Raw genomic sequence first — 24,059 nt, 5'->3', positions numbered from 1 at the left:
ATTGTCAATTTCACAAATACAGCAGTTATTCGGTTTCAACAATGATTCACAGTTGAGCCTCTGATTTCTCCTAGTCAGTGGATATTATTCCTCAAGGGAAGTATTTCACGCTTAAATCATGTGATTTGAAACAGGACTTGCATGTCAACCTGACCCATTACCGACAACGAAATAGTGTTGAAATGCAACATTATCAACACCAAAACGACACACACAGAGTGTATAGAAAAAGCTAAAATAATTAGTATCAAGCTAATGACTTCGTTATTTTAAGAAAGCAGATAATTATCTGCGTCAAGATTAGATGTTAAGGCAACTGGGATCAATAGTCTGCCGATTTCGAAGTAGGAATTGTCACCTAACTACATTGCCAATTTGTTGTCAATATTCAATATTATTATATTATATATTTACAAATTAGTATTACAAGACACACCAGCATTCGTATTACAACAAGCGTGGCATTATAACGATACTCATATTAAAACCGGTGGCATTATAACCTAGAATTCTGCTCTTAGGATTACCGTTCTGAGAAAAAACATGGCCTTATAACCAGACTGGCCTTATATAACCAGGAATTCTGCTCTGAGGAAATCTATTCTGAGAAAAAATACAACATGGCCTTATAACCAGACTGGCATTATAACCAGTGGCATTATAACCAGCGAACTTTTCTAAATTAAGATACTACGACAGCATGAACCACAAGCGCTCCCACGAGTGCGAACGTTAACGTGTGAGTTGCTCAAGGAACTTCTTCGCCAAACTCTGTCTCTCTACTGGAAACATAAATTGGTTGAAGCAGGAATATGGCACAACCTCATTCCAGATGTTACGTCTATCTGACATCATTGCAGAGGCAGCTAGTTGACATTATGTTCACCATTGGCACCGTTAACTATGCCCCTTACAGGGTTCCCATCCACTATGCCAAATGAAATTCAAACACGAATATAAAAGCAGCCCAACTCCGAGCCATGGCCTCAATTGTACCTAATAGATTTGACTCCTGTAGAATATTCATCAGCTCCTCGATGAAGCGAGTTGATCACATTATCCTGAGCTAGACCATCCACAACAAGGTATGCTAAGTCACCAACATTGGCTATTACTCAATTCCCCAATTTTTGTGGTTTTGCTAGAGTAAGTTCTTCTGACAGACCTCTCGAAGGGCATGACGTTCTTATGGAAACTACTTGAACCGCGGTTTTCAAGATCAGGGAGTTCTGTTTCTTTGAAACAGGAAATAGATGGATTTCTTTACATCCTAGCCTTCAGAAGGTGCAGCTGGCTACATTCTCATTTGAATTTTTATATCTATATGGATTCCCGTTGATGCATCGCCGGAATGAAATCTTTGAGAGACGTGCTTTTTCGGGCTCTGGGAATAGATTACGTTGTCCTGACATCGACCGGGCATCCCAATGATAGAAGAGGGCATTTATCCATGTCTCCTACTCGTTAAAAACATAACGATGTTACCTTCCAAGGTTTTGCAGACCCAGATCTCTCGATCCTTAATATTACATTTATCAGTGCTGTTTGTCATAGTTTTCAACGCTTCCAATTGGTATCTCTTTGAGCAATTATACGCGTGGAAAGGCACATACATAAATTAATTACGTATCTCGTCATTTGTTCATGACTATCGCTTCATCAGACGTAAATCAGCTTGCAAATGCTCACACGTGAAAGATTGTTCGTTTTGCTGCTTGACACATTGTACCCATGGGATCGAACCCGGATCTTCGGCGTAACGAACGAACGTTTTAACCACTAGGCATAATGACCCTATAGTTAAAAATGAAAGACAAGATTCTGTCTGAATAATGAAATTTTAACAAGCACTTTAACTAATATGAAATATCACCGCAAAATAACACCCAGTTTTGACTATCGTCAGAAATAGATTCCATTTGGTGTGCAAGGGGAAATAGCAGTGAAAATCATACGGATGACTGCTAAATATCATTGGTGACAACCGGTGTTCCCGATCCTAAGGGAAGCAGTAGCCGAGTACACCGGCTGGAAATTTTAAAGCAGGCAAAATATTAATCCTCTCGGAGAATCAAGTGTCATATTTTTAACTCATACATGATTATACCTAGATAGAAATTAAATCAAGCATAACGGTCATAACAATATTTGAATCTTGTAACATGCTTATACGATGTTAAAATACATTTATATCTGTCATGTAACAATTGCTATTGGCTCTCTGCCTTGGTTGACACGTGTCACCGTATCTCACCGATGCTCATGCTGTTCATCACTGGATTGTCTGGTCCAGACTCGATCATTTACAGATTGCCGCCATGTAGCTTGAATATTGCTGAGTGCGGCGTGAAACTAAACTCACTCACTCACTCACTCACTTGCATTTCTATTGAACAAAGATTTAACATGACACTGGCAATGAAATACCACGCACGTACTAATTTCTCAGTTTATCTATTCTTGTGTAATTGTTATTCTAGGATGTGACCACGGAGTAGACCAATTGGAAAAACTCTGGCTCATTGCAACGAAAACAAGTTTCGATGCCCACAAAGGCACAATATATACAAAATTTTAATGGTGACTCTACCATGTTTTGTTTTAGCGTTGCGAAAAGCGGATTGAAACCATACTCGATGACTGATTTCAAAATGGTCCGCTTCTGAGCTTTAGCCAACTCAGATTGCAACAGAAAACAACACTAGGCCGATGATACGTATACCACATCGCATTATTTGTTTTATCCAAGATTGTTTGTGAAGTATTTATAAATATGATATATGTTGTCGAGGTATTATATGCCTGGGGTGAAAACAGCAATAATGTTGTATAGAACTGAGAACAGCACTTGTGTAACCACGGTAACGACCCAACATGACAACATCCCAACGAATGGTTAAATGCCATCGACATAAAAATTCCGGGCTTTTCCAATAAAGCCAGTTCTCAAACTGCTACAGCAAATCGTATTCTCATCTTCAAACAAGTCTGGTAACGAAATGTACGAATAATTAGAAATATTGCACAATTTCCAGAAGAAGTTTACTTTCTAAATATATTTAGATATTCTGGGCTAATTTGAATCAATTTCCACTCACTGCTCAGAATATGCGAGTCCCGAGAAAACGAGAATGGTTTGCCATCAAACCTATCAGATTAAATGCTCGTTGTCTGATTTAGTGGTCTACCAATAACACTGGAATGTGCTAACGTCCGAATGAACTCCTTTTGTCAACAAGGGGACCAGATTTATGAGCGTTGTGGGAGCTTAAGCAACTCTTTTCGCCTTCAAGATATGGCGTTAGGGAACAAGTGTATCCGCACTTACCACATCAGGTTACAACGTCTGAGAAGGGTGAACAAAATAATTTGCGAAAATCTCCTGATTCTAACTCTGAGATTGTCTTCGATATCTTGTAAATGAACGCTGACCAGTGGTCAAGGGGCCATCGATTGGGTAGTCCACCGACGGGATCGGATAATTAGTAGCCCAAGGAAGCCTTTCTTTAAGACATATATATATAGATCAGTCAGCTTCATTTCGTCCCTCGAAGCTGCTGTAGGAGATACGGATGGTTGATAATCTACAAGTCTTTGGGTCATCGTGATTTTCTGAATAAAAGTGACTTGAGTTAGTTGAGTTTTACGCCGCACTCAGCAATATTCCAGCTATATGGAGGCGGTCTGTAAATAATCGAGTCTGGACCAGACAATCCAGTGATCAACAGCATGAGCATCGATCTGCGCAACTGGGAACCGATGATATGTGTCAACCAAGTCAGCGGGCCTGACCACCCGATCCCTTTAGTCGCCTCTTACGACAAGCATGGGTTACTGAAGGCACATTCTAACCCGGACCTTCACGGGTTCTGAATAAAGGTGCTCATCGTCGATAATTTGTACTTATTCCAGTGATAAATGTGGGCTATATGCAACCTTGGGACACGTGAAACGGATTATGTTAGATAGGTATCGATTGCTTGCTAAGGAAAGACAGATTAAGTCTTTAATGTTTTAATCTTGGCTATGTTGGCCTACGGTTCAATCACATTGTGTTCATTCGTTACAAATCGTCATTGCCAAAAAAACCTGCTAATATAAAACAATTAACATAGCGTCTGATATTTTATATAATTCAAATGGGCTCTTGTGGAAATAATCACAAACATATGTCAGTTCGCTGATTATGAACTGTAAATCTGAAAAACGGTGCGTCACGAAACTAATGCGAGCATGAGTACTTACAGAAAACTGCGCTACTAAAGCAATACGAGACACCCTGCTTTTAGCATCAATTTTAATTTTCAGAGTGAATTGTCGTTCTGTCGATTTACTGAAAAACATTCATGTTGAAGGACAACAGACAAGGACTATTCAACCTCTGGTTAATCGGCATAAGGCGCGGTGGGGTAGCCTAGTGGTTAAAGCGTTCACTCGTCACGCCGAATATCCGGGTTCGATTCCCCATATGGGTACAATGTGTGAAGCCCATTTCTGGTGTAGCCACTGTAATATTGCTGGGATATTGCTAAATCAGCGTAAAACTATACTCACTCAGTCATCGGCATAAGGGACGGAGTCATAAACCACTTGACTACCTGCCCTTTGGTCAGACTAATGAAGTTCATATATGCCACATGTGCCGATATAATACGTGAGTCCGGTCTGAGAGAATAGCTATAGACAAGCAATAGACGCACTTAAAATCATTCGACTAATCAGTACCATACGGGTTTTAGTGTTTAGGTAGCCGCGCAACGGTATTTGAACTATGTGTGTTCACCGGTTGTGGGTAATGAGGAAGAAATAGCGAGCCTTAGTCTAAGCAATCATCAGGATTCCAGCCAATTAATACTCTCCAATAATAGCTAAATCAGATCGAGTCTAATTTATGCGCATGGCACAGATCCTTGTCTTATCCTGAAAGGCACATTCACATCAGAAGGGTGTAAAACAAGCACGGGCTGCCATGACAACCGTCGCCCGTTTTCAGTGGACTTCCGGAAAGACCTTACAAGACAACACTAGATATGCAACGCCATCTTCGTTGGGATACTCTCATGCTTGCCTTGTTTTCTCTCAATAATACCCAAGAGTCTAGACGGGAAGCGACTGGTGCATTACAACACTGCTTCACAAATATAATTGTCTTGCCCTATTCTGCAAATTGTCCTTGTCGATATTGGATATTAGATTCAGCTCTGCAGCCTGGGCTTGAATTAGCGAAATCAAATATGGACTTCTTCCAACTCCGGCCATGGCCCTTCACGGGATGTCAAGGGTTCGGTGACAGTCTCTCAAGACCTACTTCTCAGTCCAACACGAACCTTTGCATGTGTGCGAAAAATGTTGATTCTACGTTCATATGCCCACTGAGTCCTTAATGTCCTTAACAGTTTGTTCTAAATTTGTAGAGCTGCAAAACCTTAAGCCAATCTGATTGGAAGAAAGGAACGGTAATTAGAATGTTCTAAAAGTGGATATTTGTCTACCATCTGAGATCTTATTTCAGGACTAGTGTTCGGTAATTGCTGCTATTATCCGAACAAATACAAGGTTCTGGTTGTAGAGGGTGGGTGTAAATGCTGCAATATATAAGGTCATGACATTTCGAATCCTGTAAGGTCAGTGGCCTGGGCTTTGCCATCATCACGGATGCTTGGTGCGCCCACATCAGTCTCAGGGAGCTTACATCATTAATAGAGAACACGAATCACTGATGGAGAATATTCACAGCAAACACGCATTAAACATGCGTCTATATTGAGGACACAGAGCGGACAAACGAGAGAGAGAGAGAGAGGCGGGTTGGAGGGTGACTGCTCAGAATGAAACGTGCTTCACCGAGCAAAAGAGAGAGAGAGAGAGAGAGAGAGAGAGAGAGAGAGAGAGAGAGAGAGAGAGAGAGAGAGAGAGAGAGAGAGAGAGAGAGAGAGAGAGAGAGAGAGAGAGAGAGACGGGGTGGAGGGTGACTGCTCAGAATGAAACTTGCTTCACCGAGCGAAAGATATTGTCTTCTGTCAGAGATATCACTACCTTATCACGAAGTTCTGTAACCAATCCAGTCTGGAACACACGTGCCTGTGCCCACAGGATCAGCAAACGACCCCCTCAGTCGGGGCATGGTGACACAACCATCCAGGTCATATATTGAAACCACGCAAAGCCCAATTTAGCTGGCTCTTGCATCAAGTATAAGGTACTGCTGGCCTATTCTACTTTGAAATCTCCACGGATATGAGATCGCTGCACACACATTAATTCTGTGTCGTGTCATGGTTATGAGAACATTAGACTCTCCACTGTTTGCAAATCCCAGTAGTGTACAGGGAGGTTTATCAATGTTGAACTTTCAATGGTTTTACTGAGAGCTGTGATACACATCACTTTCGATTTATCTCGCTCCATGTGATGTTGAAATAAATCATTATCACAAGATAGTTTAAAAAACACAGGTCTCTGTGCAAAGGCAACCTTATCGTGTGGAGCTATTACGTTATCCTGCCAATGAGAAGCTGAACAAACATTGTCTACAGAACCCATGATGATAGTGTCTAACCTTGTAGTAATGAGTGGTTGAACAAACGTTGTCCACAGAAACCATGATGATACTGTCTACCCTTGGAGTTCTGAGTGGCTGAACAACCATTGTCTTCACTAGCAATTATGATGGTGCCTCCTTTTGCAAGATAATAGTGTCTACCCTTTGAGTACTGAATGGCTGACCAACCATTGTCCACAAAGGCCATGACGATATTGTCTACCCTTTGACTACTGAATTGCTGAACAGGCATTGTCCACAGAAGCCATGATGATAGTGTCTACCCTTTGAGTACTGAACGGCTAAACAAACATTGTCCACAGAAGCCATCATAATATTGCCTACCCTTTGAGTACTGAATGGCTGAACAAGCATTGTCTACAGACGCCATGATGATAGACCGCCTCCGTGGTATAGTGATTAGAGCGTCCGCCCGGAAGGTCGTGGGTTCGATCCCCAGTCACGTCATACCAAAAGACGTTAAAATATGGTACTTGTTGGTCCCTGTCTGGCGCTCGGCATTAATGGGTACAACAAGGACTGGTCAGCTCGGAGTCAGTATAATGTGTCTGAGTGGGGTATTCATGCTTCACTGCGGCATGATATCTCAGTGAGCTAGCACTATAAAACCAGCTTAAGTCTGGGCTAGTACAAGCAGCCGCACATACACATACACACGCATGCACGTCGTCATATGAGCGAAATATTCTCAAGTACGACGTAAAACCCAATTTCACCTCACCTCACCTCACCATGATGATATTGTCTACCCTTTGAGAACTGAATTGCTGAATAGGCATTGTTCACAGAGGCCATGATGATAGTGTCTACCCTTTGAGTACTGAATTGCTGAACAAGCATTGTCTACCCTTGCAGTACTGAGCGGCTCAACAGTCATTGTCCAACATCCCATTTCCAAAATATGTTTTGATTCTTCACATTATTAAAAAGGGACAGCAACGTTTAATATACACTTTACAAATGTGTTTGTTCGAAAATGTGAAAGAATTAAGTTGTATTGATACAGACGGAAAAGACGTTTTCTCTAAAAAAAACTGTTTACCTATTTCTTGTCGGCAGAATAAAATAGTCGAAGGATTCGTAAACAAAGTATTAAATAACTAGTATATATCAGCAATGCATTACTGTTTGAACATTACCATGACATTGAACCGGGGTGTTATAAAAGCAAAGGGTCAAAGTGTTATCACGGCATATGGTTAGAATGATATCATAACATATAGCCACAATATTATATTGGCTAATAGTTAGTATGCTATATTGGCGTATAGTCAAGATGTTATTTTGATTTATAGTCAGTACGCTATATTGACGTATAGTCAAGATGTTATTTTGGCTTATAGTCAGTACGCTATTTTGACGTATACATGAGCATGTCAGACATAAGGTCGTGTGAATGTTGTGAAATCAACATGTTTGTGTAAGCTAACTTAGATTTGATAATGACATCGTTTATTGGCAATTGGCAATGATTTGTTGTCACAGATTTGATGGTTTGTCTAATCTGACATTAAATACATGTAAATACTCCTCAACATACAACCGAGTCATTCATAAAATAACGTGTTTTCTTCGCGACAGTATTTTCTAAAATAATATGGTTACATCTTGAACAAAAGAAAATCACTTCATTTGCCAAATCAGTATGTATGATTTTTTCGAAAGTCGAAAAAACTTCGAATTATCCGAATGTACCTTGAAGCATTGAAAAAAAATCACTTCATGCTTTATCTTGTATGAATTGGTGTGACTGAGTAGAAAATTGGTTTATTCGATGACTCGATGACTAGGTTCGATTCCAACATTGATAAGTAAAACACGAAAAGCCAATGTCTGGGTGTCGTAATGCACCAGGGGCGTCGCTAAAGGCTCCCTTGTATGAACTCCGTTGGTAATGGCAGCATAATCCCCAGTACCTCCAACTTATGGTTAGAAACGACATCAATGAGGATGCCATAATATTGCTGATTGCGACGAAATCCAATATTGACTTCTTGGAAATGAAGGTCGTTTCTTGGCTTAACATGTTTTGCTGATCAGAGTTACAATGTGTGGCTTCTGTAACCCTATATATAGCCATTAGGTACACCCAGTACAGCACAGTTGGCATTGACAAGGCGCCTTTAGGGAAGGAGAATTACATTCGGACACACGGTGTCTTAAGGTCTTAAACGTCATCATTATTTCCAAATTTACTGTACTAAGAAGTTACGGGTTGAAGTAATTACCCAAACTGTGTCTCAAGAAACATCATCTGTTACTATCCTAATTCCTTCTTCGAGCCAGAAATCTTCTGAGTTTATGCCAGTAAAATGATGAATGCTCCCAATGTGTAATCATTACTGAAGCTACAGGCCACGCGGCAAAACCAAATCACAGCACTCTTGTAACACACAGTCGCCAATGCACTCTACAATAACGTCTCAAGAGATATAGCTGTCAGCACTGATGTAAATATGTTTATTAAATTTTACGTGTATATACAGAAACGGGATAAGTAAGAACAGCCCAATTCTACATGCGTTCTTCAAATCTAATCTACGTCTTCAACCTTTGCAGGGCACAGTTTCACCATGAATTAGTTCTTAGTTGTATGGAGGAATAACGTCAAACGGCGTCCTAAGGGAGCCCCTGTGGGCATAAACTGTCTGATTCCACAGATATACGTTGGATCCTACGAAGGCTAGAAAGCGCTGAAGAACATTGATCCGAAAAAGATTTTTTTGGGTCGTGGCAGGTCCGATATTGGTCGCCAACACGCTGTTAACTGTGGAAAACAGCATCAAGCGACAAAGGTTAAGTTGTGGGTCTTGAGACGTGCTCGACGGGCCACAAAACGAGGAAGGTCGATAACGCAATTTTGTTGATAGGCCTCTGTCTGGGATCCGGTACAGTGACAGGACCAGAAAACTGACATAAACATGTGTATTTACTGCAAGCCAAAAGGCAATCGTTGAATGATACCAAGTCAATATGTATGACTTTCCCATGTGTTTACCTTCGTTGTTTATACGTTTTCCTTTGTCATGAGCCGAATGTGTAAGGACTGTATTAGGTGATTACCTGTCTGACGATGTGGGCGTGTTCAACTGTAATTTACACCTGTAGCGTTAAGCCTAGAATGATTGATTACGGGATGAGGGTTTTCTTTAAACTTATCTTCTTGCGATGCTAATCTTCCAAAATTGTAGACCAGCTGGAAAGAGATCTACGAGCATGATGATTAAGCTTCGGATTTCATCCGCAAGTCCATTCGGTGTACATTTCTGGTTGATCATTACTGGCTAGTTGTACGCTTGGCATATTCAACCGGTGGTGACCGCTCGTCTTATAAGACAGATTGTGTCAAATGTAGGTTTATGGAGTCGGTATCCATAACACTCTCTCCACAATCAATGGTGCGTCATCATTAAACCACAGCCGTCCACCACTGTCTCTTGGCTCATCATATTGTCCCTGAGCCAATCTGAACGGGGACGAAAGAGATGTTCAACTGGTAACTGGACACTGTGGTTCTTTTTCTTGAGGGCAAAATATTGACCCATGCCCAGAGATGGCCACAAGGCGTTTAAAAGTGTTCTTGGCAGTTTGGAAGTCTTGGGCAAATCTGAACACGGACCAAAGAAATGCTCAGAAATAGCCACTGGCCTTGGTACTTCTTTATCCCTGGGGAAGAATATTGACCCATGTCCAGAACTGGCCAACAGGCAATTAAAAGTGTTCTTGGCAATTTGGAACCCTTGATGTACGACTGGAGACAAGAATGTATAAGTTTGGCCTTTGATCAATATAGAGCAGTGAACTAGTGTTGATTGACAACCCCACCAGCCACCGCTCCCTCTCAGCTACCAGCAACGTTGGAGACGATCTGTGGAGACTGGCATGAGCGTTTATACCCAGTTAGCAACGTTTATACGACGTTGTCGGTGGGGATAATGAAGTTATTGGAGCTCAAGATGTGTTGTAAACGTTATTTTACGTTACAATTCTGTGAGGAGATCAATACTATTTTCACGTAATGGAGTTTGCTTTAGTGGAATTGGAAATATATCTGCCCTTTGGTAGGGTTGGGAAGAGGCGACGGATTGATGCGTCTCAGCGATTCTTAACACCGTGATCTGTACACCTATACACGGATAAGTAATTGAAATGTAGCTGTTATGAGATAATACGCTGAAAGTAAAACTTTCTCTTTAGATACGCACAAGTTTATGACTCTTTCGTGCAGGGAATATCCAGGTTAAATATTCATATAACTTATAAATATGCATTAGACTTTGAATAAATGAATGCACAAAAAGGTTACTTACCATGTTGACTTCTGAAATACTGTCAAAACTCGCTATAATTACTGCTATTCCTATGATAAGAGGTGATTCTGAAAGAAAATAGACAAAAATATATTTAACATCCTTTATAAAAGATTCAGATTATCACGACAGTGTTAAGGAACTGACAATTAAATTCCCTGGGACAGGGTGAGGAGTTTGGGATGCGGTTATATAAAGTATTAAATTGTCCTCGTAAATGCTTGAAAACATAAATATGCTTCAGATTATCAAAAAGGAAATTGTCTGCTGAAATATATACATTATCGTAATGTTGTTCTCAAATATGTTGGCTTAAAACGTTTATCAGTATCATATCTGGGTATCCAGCCATGTTCATTTGGGTTAGGGTTAGGTTTATACAGTTGATGTGAACACTTCATCTAGCCCACCCATCTCACCCTACCCATCCACTCCCCGGGTATGGAATGGTTGCTAACGGTAATGTATTCATAGTGGTTTGGCAATCACACATAAACAAGTAATAGTCTTTGAAAGGACAACTGAAAGAACCGATGGGCGACAGAAAATAGTTCCAAAACCAGTCCGTTTTATGAAATGCCCTTGAAACATTACGACATTCGGTTCTTAAACTTTTTAGCCACAACTGGAGAAATCACTCCAGGGGTTGGAGTAGGATATGACGTCCTTTGACATATTCATCACAGATCTGACATATCAGCTAAGTACGTTTTTCGCACAAAACATATTTGCCATAATGTCATATTCTTTCAGATCTTTGAACGTCACACATTATTTTGAGACAGTAAGTTTTTACGCTGCCTGCGGCAATAATCCAGCAGTATGACGGTCTGGGACACTAGAAATGAGGTTTATACTTTTCATTCAGTTACAACCACCAAACGTTACAACCACAAGGCTACGCCAAGGCCCAAAGATGAACTAGAACAAACCTTATTTTAAATACCATATCGATCACTATCTATCCTGACATAGAAACCTTTCATCGGATTATCACGCTACAGATGTATCGATTACATTGATGACTTCCATGAGAAACAAACGATACAGTACAGAAGCCTTCCTATTGTTCAGGAATCCCGAAGGACGCATACACTTGTCACGTCCGTTTACTGATGCAAATAGCAATATTTCACGGAAAAGACGCGATCTGATGTAGAACGTATATTTCCCATGGTAGAAAGAAGATGACCCTGATTGATTGCGAAATGTACAACACGGCCAAGAAACGAGACTAGAACTGCCTGCTCGGACCAGAGAACAACATCACTTCATTAACAGTTCACGCCAATGTAGTCCTTTACATATTCAAGTGTAACATTACAACAGTTTGATAATTGATACATTGTCATACTTTAGCATACTTTAGCATAGTTGTGCATACTTTTACATACATTATTTGATACTGTTGACATCAATATTTATATATCGTCGCTCATTTTCATATTCTGGAACATAATTGCATACATTGCTATACAGTGCTATATATCGGCACATTTGCTGTAAATAATGGCCATGTATTGCCATTCATTTACATGATGCGAAGGCATCACCATATAATTAGATCATTACACAACCTACAATTTTGCAAGATAAATGAGGAATGTCACTGTTAATCATCACATGGTATGTACTAGTAGGACTGAAACGAGTTTATTGTCTTTCTTGTTTATGCTGTTCTTGAGTGTCTCTTTAATGTGGATTTGGATTATCGTTGCTACCTTCCACGACCATAGTTTTACGCCACGTTTAGCATTATTCCAGCAATAGGGGACACCAGCTGAACGTTTTGTACACACATGGGGAATCAAACCCGGGCCGTCGGCATGTCGAGCGAACGCTTTAACCACTAGGCTACCCCATCGCTACAATAGTTCCACGAGCGATACATCCAAAACTTTCTATCCGAACTACCTGTTTTGTGTAATTTCCCTAAACATCTCCTCGATGACAACTTCATAGAACACATAGAGATTGCTGCATCGCCAATATTAGTGCCACAGAATGGTTTGAATGTGTGAGTGAGTGTAACAACGATTTTAACAGTATTCCACTTATATTACGGCGTGGCAGCTGAATGTGGAAGAATGCAGTAATGCAGGTCACTGGCGTTTACAACGTATTACAATTCCCTGTTATGGTACTGACACACCTAGGAACGGGATTCGAACCCACAAATATATGATTCTGGTGTTTCCAAGGGACGCAACTCAGGACAGCGAAGCGCCTGAGACAACTGGGCCATCGTACCTCCTGGTTGGAATTACCGACAATGGCATGGAAGTATATTCAAACATACACCTGTGCATTCGAAACTGTTTTTACGTGTATAATTCAGTACCTGTGAAGACCCGGGTTAGAATTGATCTTCAGTAACCCATGCTTGTCGTAAGAGGCGAGTAACGTGATCGGGTGGTCAGGCTCGCTGATTTGATTGACACATGTCATCGTATCCCAATTGCGTAGATTCATGCTCATGCTGTTGACCACTGGATTGTCTGGTCCAGACTCGATTATTTACAGACTGTCGCCATATAGCTGGAATATTGCTGCGTGCGACGTTAAAAAACCAACCAACCAACCAACCAACAAAACAGATCAGAACCAGCGTAGAATCAATTTCGATTGAAGGTCTCCAGTAGACATCAACTCCAAAACACTTCCTTTCAAACCATCGTTAAGCATATTCATATACAGGAAATGTAATGAAAATGTTTGTACGTTTCTGAAAAAATCAGATTTCTAAAGAACTCTTAAGTTGTTCAGGTTTCAAAGACCGTCTTATAATATCTGTCAGTTCTAGTTTTGGAATGTGTAAAACGACGATTCTATTGAAGCTAATTGGTGAAATGTCAGAGAGTGTGTTATATCACTGCGCGAGAATCAATGGTATTCTAATCAACATTAAACCAGAACCGATTGAAAAGAAAACATAAAAGGATCAGATATGAAATAGAGATTCATCAACTTCAGACTGTGAATGACAATTGAATTTTGTGTAACAATTTACAAAGTAAAGTGTTTTAAAAATAATTTCAGTAATATTGTGAAAGACAGTTTTGATGTTTATTGTTGATAATAGTGATGTTTATTTACATAATATTCTTCAAATTATAAAAAATCAAAGTCAGGAATATTCATACTTGTATCAATGCTTTTAATCCATGAGAATAAAATAATTAAAAACAAAAAAATTAAACATATATGCATCCATTACTGTAACATCATGATGATGTTTCATTTGAATGTGTTTTTATGAGATTTTTATGTCCTCTTTCAATACTTTGTTTAAAAATCCATAATTCCGTTTTAGGGATCGCTCATGTTGGTGATATACTAATTTACTTGAACATTAACTGTGTGATTTAGAAAAATACACAGCATTAAAGAATCATACAGTGAGTGATGGAATAACCAAATCTTTTTTGGAATGAATATAGATGAATATAAATTGCTTATGTTGTCATGATAATCAAAGAAATAATCGACTATGAAAACAAAATCGAAATCGACATGATTTGCACTTAAATTGTGTAACTCATTTATATTCCAAATCGGGGTTATGTGAAATGGAGTTGAATTTCGCGAGTAGCGCCCACTAAGAGCAGATGGGCTGTGACAAGGAACCGCTTTTGTTCCACGACCTTAATAAAACACTAAAACAACGTTCACAACACGCAATGTAACGATCAGTCCAATCTATCTCGACAGATCGGCCATCGGTACAAATATATCAATGTTTCCTCACATTTTAATGCTCTGTATAACCTTTTCCACTCTTCCATCTGTGAAACTCAACATCTAGAATCTGAGCGCTAACGATGTTCAGTAACCGTAGACGAACGGAATTGCCTTGCAAATATAAATGTCCTCGATATAACCGAACAGGTATTCTGCCTTTTAGTGGCGAATAAGAGTTTCATAGCAGCGGGCTAATTTTATGAGAAAGTCCATAGTTCATGTGTCTGGATCTCAGAACATTTACTGTGTAACCCCTAAGCCGTCCGTCAATCCATGCCAACGGGCGATGCCTGATACTGGCAACCTGCTAGAAAGGATTAACGTTTGTTTCTCTGAATTGCCAGGGGTAGCCATGTTACGTCTTGATAGAAAAGACATCACTGAATTTCCGTCTAGACATATACGTACATTTACGTTCAGTTTCAGACGGATGTGACAGCGAGACATTTGAAGGCAAATGAATCTGTTTCTCGCAGTATGATAGACCACAGTTTTAGTTCAGATTCTGTCAACGAGTCCTCTTGGGGACAGAACCGTGCCAGACTGACGACCAACTCTGCTCACAACGTCGGTTAACGACAATGCTGCAGATGTAGGTGTCGAATGGACTTTACGTCCGAACTCTTAACATTTGGACGTCATTCTAGGGACTTAGTGTATTTTCGTCATGTATTTGGGGATCGTGAGGGTGGGAAATTGAGAGTAGTTACTGTCATTTAGTTCTTCCTGTCAATTTATTGCTACACATTTTAAGGCTATACGCTTTTCAATTTTGTCACGGTTTTACAGAAATGATACCATATATGGTATTATTCAGTATATCATTCCGATATTTGTGTTGGACAATGATTGACTTAATACAGATACATTTTAGTTTCATGTAGATTTTTCAGCACATGCCACTGATATAGCGACCAGTAGGGAATTATGAACCATACACATGGCTAACGTGCACAAAGCGATCTAACACACCTATGTTTGGCTATGTGTGACGTTTCTGCTATCACTTTACAATTGTCCACGTAACATTAACAAGAATGATAATCTGAGGTAACTTCTTGCAATTGAGAAGGCATAGGTTGCCAACTGTAGGGTAGGACATGCTTATCGTTTTCGCGAACACCTGGTGTCATATATGATCCATTCTTATCATTGTCACCACCATTTTGCCTTTTCAACAATTTGAGTTACATCTACAAAGTCCGGATATGATCTTTGGTCCGTGACGTCAACATGAACACACAACACTGAAACTAAAAAAACAAACTGCTTTTAGTAGTATCGAATGAAACGGCCACGTGAGAGTGGGTAAGTGAGTGAGTGAATAAGTGACTAAAGGTCACTTAAAACGCCAACTATCCCTGAATTGTCTTCTACACATATGCAAATAATACCAAGCAAGCCGTTGTTTTTTCCTTTTTTAACATAAAAGACGAATAGGAATAACAGCGGTACACGCAAAATATTCTCTCATTCAGTGAAACGACGAATAAATGGAAAAGGATGGTAGTGCAGTAAGTTGTCTCGTTCTCTGGTTTGCACTTACAACCAGTGAAATGCAAGAAAATGCACAAAACACCACATTACGTCGATAAAACATATCATATAATGAAGAGTTTTGAAAAGTTTAGGTATATCAATACTTTCTACGTGATCAGATAGCGAGCTCTCGTTGGACAATAGCTTCCAGCTGTACTGCAATTGGCTTGCAATGACACTACAACGGACGGAGAAGACTTACTGTGCGATTAACCTTGTATATTGCTCATAGGTGTGTATTTACTCACCAGCGAGTGGTAATTACATGAAAACGACAATGAAAACTACCATTCATGTGGTTGTTTATTGCAAAATATTAATATGGTTTGGTTTTATCATTGCGGTAAATCTGTACTGGTCCTTTGATATTGATACGGGGAGATGTTTTGTATTACAGAAACTGCAGTCGTGTCTGTTACTTTCTGATATACACAAGCAATGAGGGAGGATGGTGTGCGAGATTAATGCACACAAAGTACACCAATATACCACTTTAAACTGTATATTTGTCTGGGTACGTCACACATAAAATCATGTGGTTCATATCACGTTTTGTTTTAATTCTGCAGTGACCAGATCAAAGGCAAACGCAGTTTTGTTTGGACTTTCCCTTGAGAACGAAGTCAATTTTCAAGAAGAGTGATCATATCCGCTAAGGTTAAAAGCAGACTCCCAGTTGTATATGTATGTTTACTTTTCAAAGTCTCAACTGAGTGTATTTACTCAGTCATCGGTGGTAGACAGTTCAGACATTTAATCAAATAAAGAGATTCTTTGCTTGTCCGTCATTAACATTGGGGTGGAAAAAGTTCATTCCAACGGTCAATTGTTAGATGGGAACAAAACCTTTCCATTGCTATGACGACATTGAGTTTGGTTGTCCTGGCCAGAAGTTCCTTTCACTGATGGGAAAGTTTAGCAGCTGAATGAGCCTGAAACCCTTACATTGTATCGTTAATTTAGCAGGGTTTGTTTGCCTTGTAATTTAAAATATCACCCTCCCAAGATCAATACAGAGGCGCCTTATCGCCTGTAGATAATGTTGCCAAACAGGTCCTGGAAACCGGGGCATTCCATTTTACTGGCAAGAGGATTTGGATGCACTAATGCGAGCCTATTGCTTCTGTTTTCAATCACAACATATCTCTTAAAAGTGTCCTTTTGCCGTGATTGCTTGAAAATGGGGTTCCATAAAAAGACTTTATAGTGTTTTTACGGAAAACGCCTGCGTTGAAAGGCCTTGTGTTTTCAGCGCTGCCACATAAAGGGAGGTGCGAGATGCACTATTATTTCACCTTGGAAGGGCATCCATCTTCAGTGGAGGCTGCTGGTTGAACAGCTATGCCCATGATGAAAATGGAGCGATTCCACCAAGGTGGGAAAGCCAGGGAAGCAATCCCCTTATTGGGCTTTTATTAAGTCTATTCTGGCTTGAATACTTTCTCCTTATCATAGTGTGCACCAATTTAACGAACCGACTTTAAGAGGTATTGTCATGGGCGCGCAGTCTACTGACAAAACCAATTCAAAACAAAAATTGTGCTTATTGAATTACAACTTTGAAGCAATATACTCTGATTGTAAGTGAACTCACATACCCAGATATAAATATGTATGAGTCGTTAATATTTTGCTTCAGACTAACAGCATGAATAAAGAGGGAAAATATCCAGTTTAAAGAAAAAACACTTATTTCAATGAAAAATAATCATGAGTTACAAAAATTGATTCTCGTTATATTGAAATGGTTTCTGTCTCTTACGTAATCTTGGTGCTCTTTCAGAAAGAGAGCAAAGCACATCTCCAAGTTTCCCCTGTGTCCATTAACGATTGGACATGATGGTTGCATCGTCGACTGATGAATATTAATAATATTATTAATGCATGAATGTAACTGACTTTTCCGTTAGTATGATAGCAAGAACAATTGATATTGAAAATGCTTTGGACCCTTGACCCAAGTGTGCCAGTTGAACTTGGAAACCAGTGAATTACTATATTGAGTAATCATGGTTATTACTTATTAATGTTTCCTGAAATAGATATATGTGAAAACATCAGATGTTACAAGGATGTATATTCAGATATGCATGTGTCACATACGTGTGAAATACACAACACACGTATAAAACGATAGTGCCAGAGAATAACCAGTCTCGATTATAGGATGGAACAATAGATACCATTGGGCGTAAATGGCAATACATTTGAAGCAATAATATGCATGGATCTCTGTAAAAAACAATTTGTTAACGAAAGGGTGAGCATATGTTTGAAGAATCATTGTCTGAGATTTTGTTTAAAAACTCAGACAAACATGTCTTCATGATCTAAAGACGTAAAATCCTGATCAGGACGAGATGAACAGGGCAAGACACAAAAAGGAGACTGGTATATGGAACGTCCACATTTGTACATATTTGTGATGCATGAGGTGCGATTGCATTAATTTGTTATCAATTCTTGTCCACTAATTGTATTCAAAATATACAGCTCTTAGCCTGATAAAATTATCAGTTGTTTAGTCATTCATATACAAGTCAAAGACAACTTGAGAAAAACTGTGCAAACGATTTCTTCTGTTTCTTCAGGAATGGTGTGGTAGCCTAGTGGTTAAAGCTCTTCACGCCAAAGATCCGGGTTCGATTCTCCGCATGGAATCATGGTGTGAAGCCCATTTCTGGTGTCCTCCGACGTGTTATTGCTGGATTATGGCTTACATCCTTACTTACTCTCGTGCTTCAAAGTTGTAGAAAGTGCCATATTAACATCACCGTAGGATTATGTCATATCTTCTTGTCGCAATTATGTCGTGATTAGTGGGAGATTACGCCTATACTCGATTAACCAGAAGAGGCTTTCTCAAGCCCATGTCTGGTGTAACAGGCAGACTGCTGTCTGATTCGTCCATACAATGTAATTATGGAAGTAAACAACTGACCGCTCTAGATCAATGACCACCATACCAAGTACTCCCATTTCTGATCCAGATGACTTAATAGGATTTTTTCCCAATCCCAAGTGTGAAGAAACTATACTTTCTGAAAGATGAGAATAAATTCTATAACGAGATTCTTGATAACAAATGAGTCAGGGGTGGTCTAGGAATCAGAGCTTGGTTCCTGATGTCTGTTCTTGAAAGCACTCTATCTGGCTGATCCTGTAGGTGTCCCTGAGTAGCCATCAAGGGATCAGACCTTTATTAAGATTGAGTAACCGTGACTGAGTGGGCCCCTCAGTTAAGAACAACAACAAAGCTGATAACTGGGGCCGTAAAATGGAGACAGTGCTTAAATGGATGTGAGTTGAATGCGTAAAAGCCAATTTAGGTAAAATATAGTAAAACCATACAAATGGAGACAGTGCTTAAATGGATATGAGTTGATTGAGTAAAAGCCAATTTAGGTAAAATATAGTAAAACCGTGCAAATCATAAGTATATTTCACTTATAGAGTTATTCCTCATAAAATAGTTCTGAAAATATATTTAGATTTGCATACACTCAGGAAAACAATGCTTAAGCAGTAGTTTTCATCATATAGACTTTCTGTACGAAATCCTGTAATGTTCTCAATGTCTTAATTAAAATATTAAACGCCACTATGAGAATATATCTATATACAATAAATTACTCGTTCTTAATGGTATATCATTCCGCGAATACATTGTAGATACTGTCACACACATGACGGTCAAGATATTCTGCTCAGTCATGAACTAAAATCGTTTAACATATTTTGATGTGCTTGAACAGGACAGGGAACTCAAAACCAAAACTGTTCATCATGTGTCCTTTGTTGGTACTAAAATAGGCATTCTTGGCACGTTATGGCATTTATCATGGTGTCTCTGCAAAGCACGACAATGGTGCTTAGTTACCAAATTCTTCAGATTGAATTAGGGAAGCCTCTTCTCAAGTGTCCCGGTGGTTCTCGAAAAGTGTCAGTCACTTCAAATACTATTTACATATGTCAGTACCACTCGGGACGTCTATTCATTTGTAAATCAACGTGTTGTAACAGAACAAGGAGAGCCATGAGCAGCACCGGGGAAAATCTGCGTCCAATAAAACTGTATAATGTTCCTTGTAAATGGAATGAATTGAGATAAGAGGCATAATACCGACATTAAGATTGAGTAACCGTGACTAAGAGGCCTCATCAGCTGAGGACAATAACATTAAGATGCGTATGTGTGTGTTCTGTGAAGACACAAAGGGTATATTGATCAAAAGAAACTGTTACATGTACCGAGGCATGTGGCAATGTTGACGAGTGCACCATCAATACCAGGTTCAAGCAAGTTCATGGCCTCAAAGAACAAATTACAAGAGTCACATGTGGAATCAGACCCTCACAGAGTCCTTGACTACAGAGCACGTTATACCAGTGCGTACCAAGACCTCGGTACAAAATCAATTATTGTCAAACCAATAGTGACATCGTGTGAATAGGACCGTTTTCACAACGTCACTGGTACGGGTAACAGATTAGGATCTTGTATTGATTGTTTGACCACAGGAGTCCAGAGCTGTAATCATCCTTTCAAGTCAGGGTGTATAATTTAAACCGCTCACTGTTCCCACTAGCAGAATTGGACCTCTCACAACCACACTATTATTGCATTCCTGACCCAAAGAAATTCTTCATGATATTGGATTTGGGAGCTTTAGTGACAAAGAAATGCCCTTCGAATGTTGGAGTTGTAATGACCGTGGTTTAGCACAGGATCAATGGGTATATGTATTTAGCGATGAAGGAATATCTTATTTAAACATCAAGCACCATCTGCATCGGTATTCAAACGCAAATGCAACATTGTTCAGAAATGAGTAGGGCGTGTGTTTGTTTAACGCCTACCAATATTGTCAATAATGGCAGATTTCGACAGATGTTCCATGTCCTTGACGAGTGCAGATGAATAACCATTGTCATTTAACAAATAATTATAAACTGTATATAAAGTGACACATTTGTATGAACAACCTAATTATTTCAAAATGTAACAACAATAAATCGTATCTTTTATTTACATCTTACACATGTTCTTATTTGTTTACAAACTGGCATGCACATCCTAAAGTTTAACAACCAAAACTAATTACGTAAACTAAGTACAAGTATTTAACAGTTTCTTCCCTCGAATGACAGGAAACAATAAGCTCCCGCAAACACCAGACCCAGTGTTCTTACTCAAACCATTCGGTGATATCTTAGACATAAAATGAAGAGCATATTGTCGATATTGATTTCCAAGGGTACATAGAAGTCCGAAATGTATGGCAAAAGAGTGATGTCTAACGTTTCCAGGTGTGAATAAGTGCCATGCCCTGAAACTACAGAACTATTGGCTTGAAATACGTATAATTTAAGATAGCCAACTTTTTGTACGTTGGAAGCTACCCAAAACTCTTGTTATCGATACGTTATTACATCACTGATTACACAAGTACTATCACAATTAACCGGCAAGTGGGTATGATTATAGTACTTTATTCAATTGAATCTGGACATCAGATGCATGAACTGGTCATATTGCGTGTAAGGCTGAATATGGGAATTTATATCACGGCTAGCTGACGATAAGATGCTGTAATCATTCCTTGCTTTCATCATTCTTAATGGCTTCTCATGTAGATGACCAATAACTAATGGAATCTGTTCCATAGGGATGTCTACAGACGTTTGTCTTATGGTCTTATTAACAGAATGCCATTGCCATTTATACTCTGGTTGCAGAGTACTAGTTCCCTTTCTGTAAACACACTGGAACCTAAATTGAAGGTATCCCGTCCAATGCCACGATGATCAGATGAAAATATTTTGGAATAGTCTATCAGGTACATATCCTCAGTCAGTTGGAAGCGATTTTAGAAATGAAAATGACCAATGTACCAGAAGTTGATGCCCTCTTTTGTACCAGGATACACTGATACTTTTCCTTGGTTATGATCAAACTGTGTCCGTGTGCTACACAAAACAGGTAGTTCGGATAGAAAGTTTTGGATGTATCGCCCGTGGAACTATTGTAGCGATGGGGTAGCCTAATGGTTAAAGCGTTGGCTCGTCACGCTGAAGACCCAGGTTCAATTCCCCACATGGGTACAATGTGCGAAGCCCATTTCTGGTGTCTCCCGCCGTGATGTAGCTTGAATATTGTTAAAAGGAGTAAAACCATACTCACTCACTCAATTGCATGGACCGATGCTCATGTTGTTGATCACTGGATTGTCTGGCCTACGCTAGATTATTTACACACTGCTGAGTGCGGCGTTAAACAACCGAACCAAACCAAGTTTTCAAACTGTCCTTAATTCCAAATAACCTTAGATGGACACTGATGGAATAGACCATTTGGACATACCCATCATATATGCTTGGACACACATCTATTGTATGAAGCTCCTCAGATACGGCGTAAGTAAATAATAACCGTGTCGCAAGCACAAGGTTACCTTCCAGCGTTACGTTTACCTTAGGGTGAAGGTAATGAGGACGACACAGATCCAAGCGACCTAGAGGGATAGGCTTAGTCAGTGGTATCTACAAGGCTTAAAGATGCAGGCTCACAGAGTGTTAGCTTGTTGCCATTAATAGAATGCAGATTTGCATTTGGGAATGACAGTGAATGCTGAACCGTGCGTATGACGAAGGCAGACATATCCGTCTGAGCTGTGGATGGCAAACCTTCCTGCTGCTATACATGCAATGAGCTGAATGCGTATTTGACCCCAGCTGTGACGCAGAACGATTTGCCCTAACTAGACTGGTTATATGTGGTTCCTTCTTGTTGTGTTAGTGCGATGCAAGCGCCTCTGTTTAAATAAAAGCGACAAAACTTGTCCATAATTATAAGTAATCTCACTAAGAGCTGAGTCGATCGCACAATTTCGAACCTGGGTTTATGCATCGCTATCAAATATTGATGGCACCCGGTGTTGGGGGAAAATGTGTTTATATATTGCTACACCTGTTGGACACGTCATAAACACACTCAAAGGCAAGTTAATTATTTAGCTAATAACAAACAAACACTGGAACATATAGTCCAATTAAACACAAGGACTTACATTGACTTCATTTAGGTCCATGATGCGTTCATGTAGAGATGGTCTACACATTTTGACCTTGAAATATTTTTAAGCATTTATGAGACCGGGAATGAACAGAACAATCTCATTGCTAACGACAAACCGTCCGCGATTGTGGATGAAAAACTACATGTTGCAAAGCACTCGGAGTTTGTTTTCGAAGCGCCAACTTATCACTAAAATACAATATAATCGATCCCGAAAATCAGGTTAAGAAGGGCCTTAAATTTCATATGCATACATAATGTATACACAACCCATGGTGTTAAAAGTAAGAAACCTGATTTATGGTTGCCACAACCGTAACCAGTAAATGTTATGGAAAAGTCGATTATTATCAGTTGTATAATGTGACACACATTGGCAGAGTTACTTTTAGATTCAAAACACTCCTTGTCAAATTGTTTTACTATTTTGACTGTTGACATCCACGCTATATTTAACTGAATATATCATATCTGATCAATGAAAATGACCCTTAAAGTTCGAAACAGACCATAGCATCATTGGGAAGAGTAGCAGACAACATGTAGTTAATAATTAAAGTACTATCTGTCGATAACTTCATTGGCACGCAAGCACTTTGCCACGGCAGATCATGACGCCCTGTAGTGCAGCATGCATTCTGAAGTCAGCGTCCTACATATTTCCATGTTACAATAATTACTAAACCTGTATCGTCTAAAATAACCTGTTCTTCAGTCTGATAACAGAGTCCTGCAAAAGTTTAATTATCATTGCACATCTAACTGTCACTCATGTTATTGCATATCAAACAGTCATATGACAAAACATGCTTCACTGCAATATTATTGC

At 39.5% G+C, this 24,059-nt stretch overlaps 1 protein-coding gene across 1 annotated transcript in view; it reads right to left on the bottom strand.

Moving 5' to 3' along the window:
- LOC124266201 (gamma-aminobutyric acid receptor subunit beta-like) overlaps nucleotides 1–24,059 on the bottom strand; it is a 78,958-nt gene that overhangs the window by 43,571 nt on the left and 11,328 nt on the right. Inside the window, exon 3 of the mRNA XM_046701005.1 lies at nucleotides 10,873–10,940. Coding sequence (XP_046556961.1) covers nucleotides 10,873–10,940 — 68 coding nt within the window. The remainder of the gene's footprint in view (nucleotides 1–10,872; nucleotides 10,941–24,059) is intronic.

This window comes from Haliotis rubra, unplaced genomic scaffold (genome assembly GCF_003918875.1).
Source record: "Haliotis rubra isolate DU_JTF1 unplaced genomic scaffold, ASM391887v1 Scf124, whole genome shotgun sequence".
NCBI lineage: Eukaryota > Metazoa > Mollusca > Gastropoda > Lepetellida > Haliotidae > Haliotis > Haliotis rubra.
This window is presented reverse-complemented; position numbering and strand designations above follow the sequence as displayed.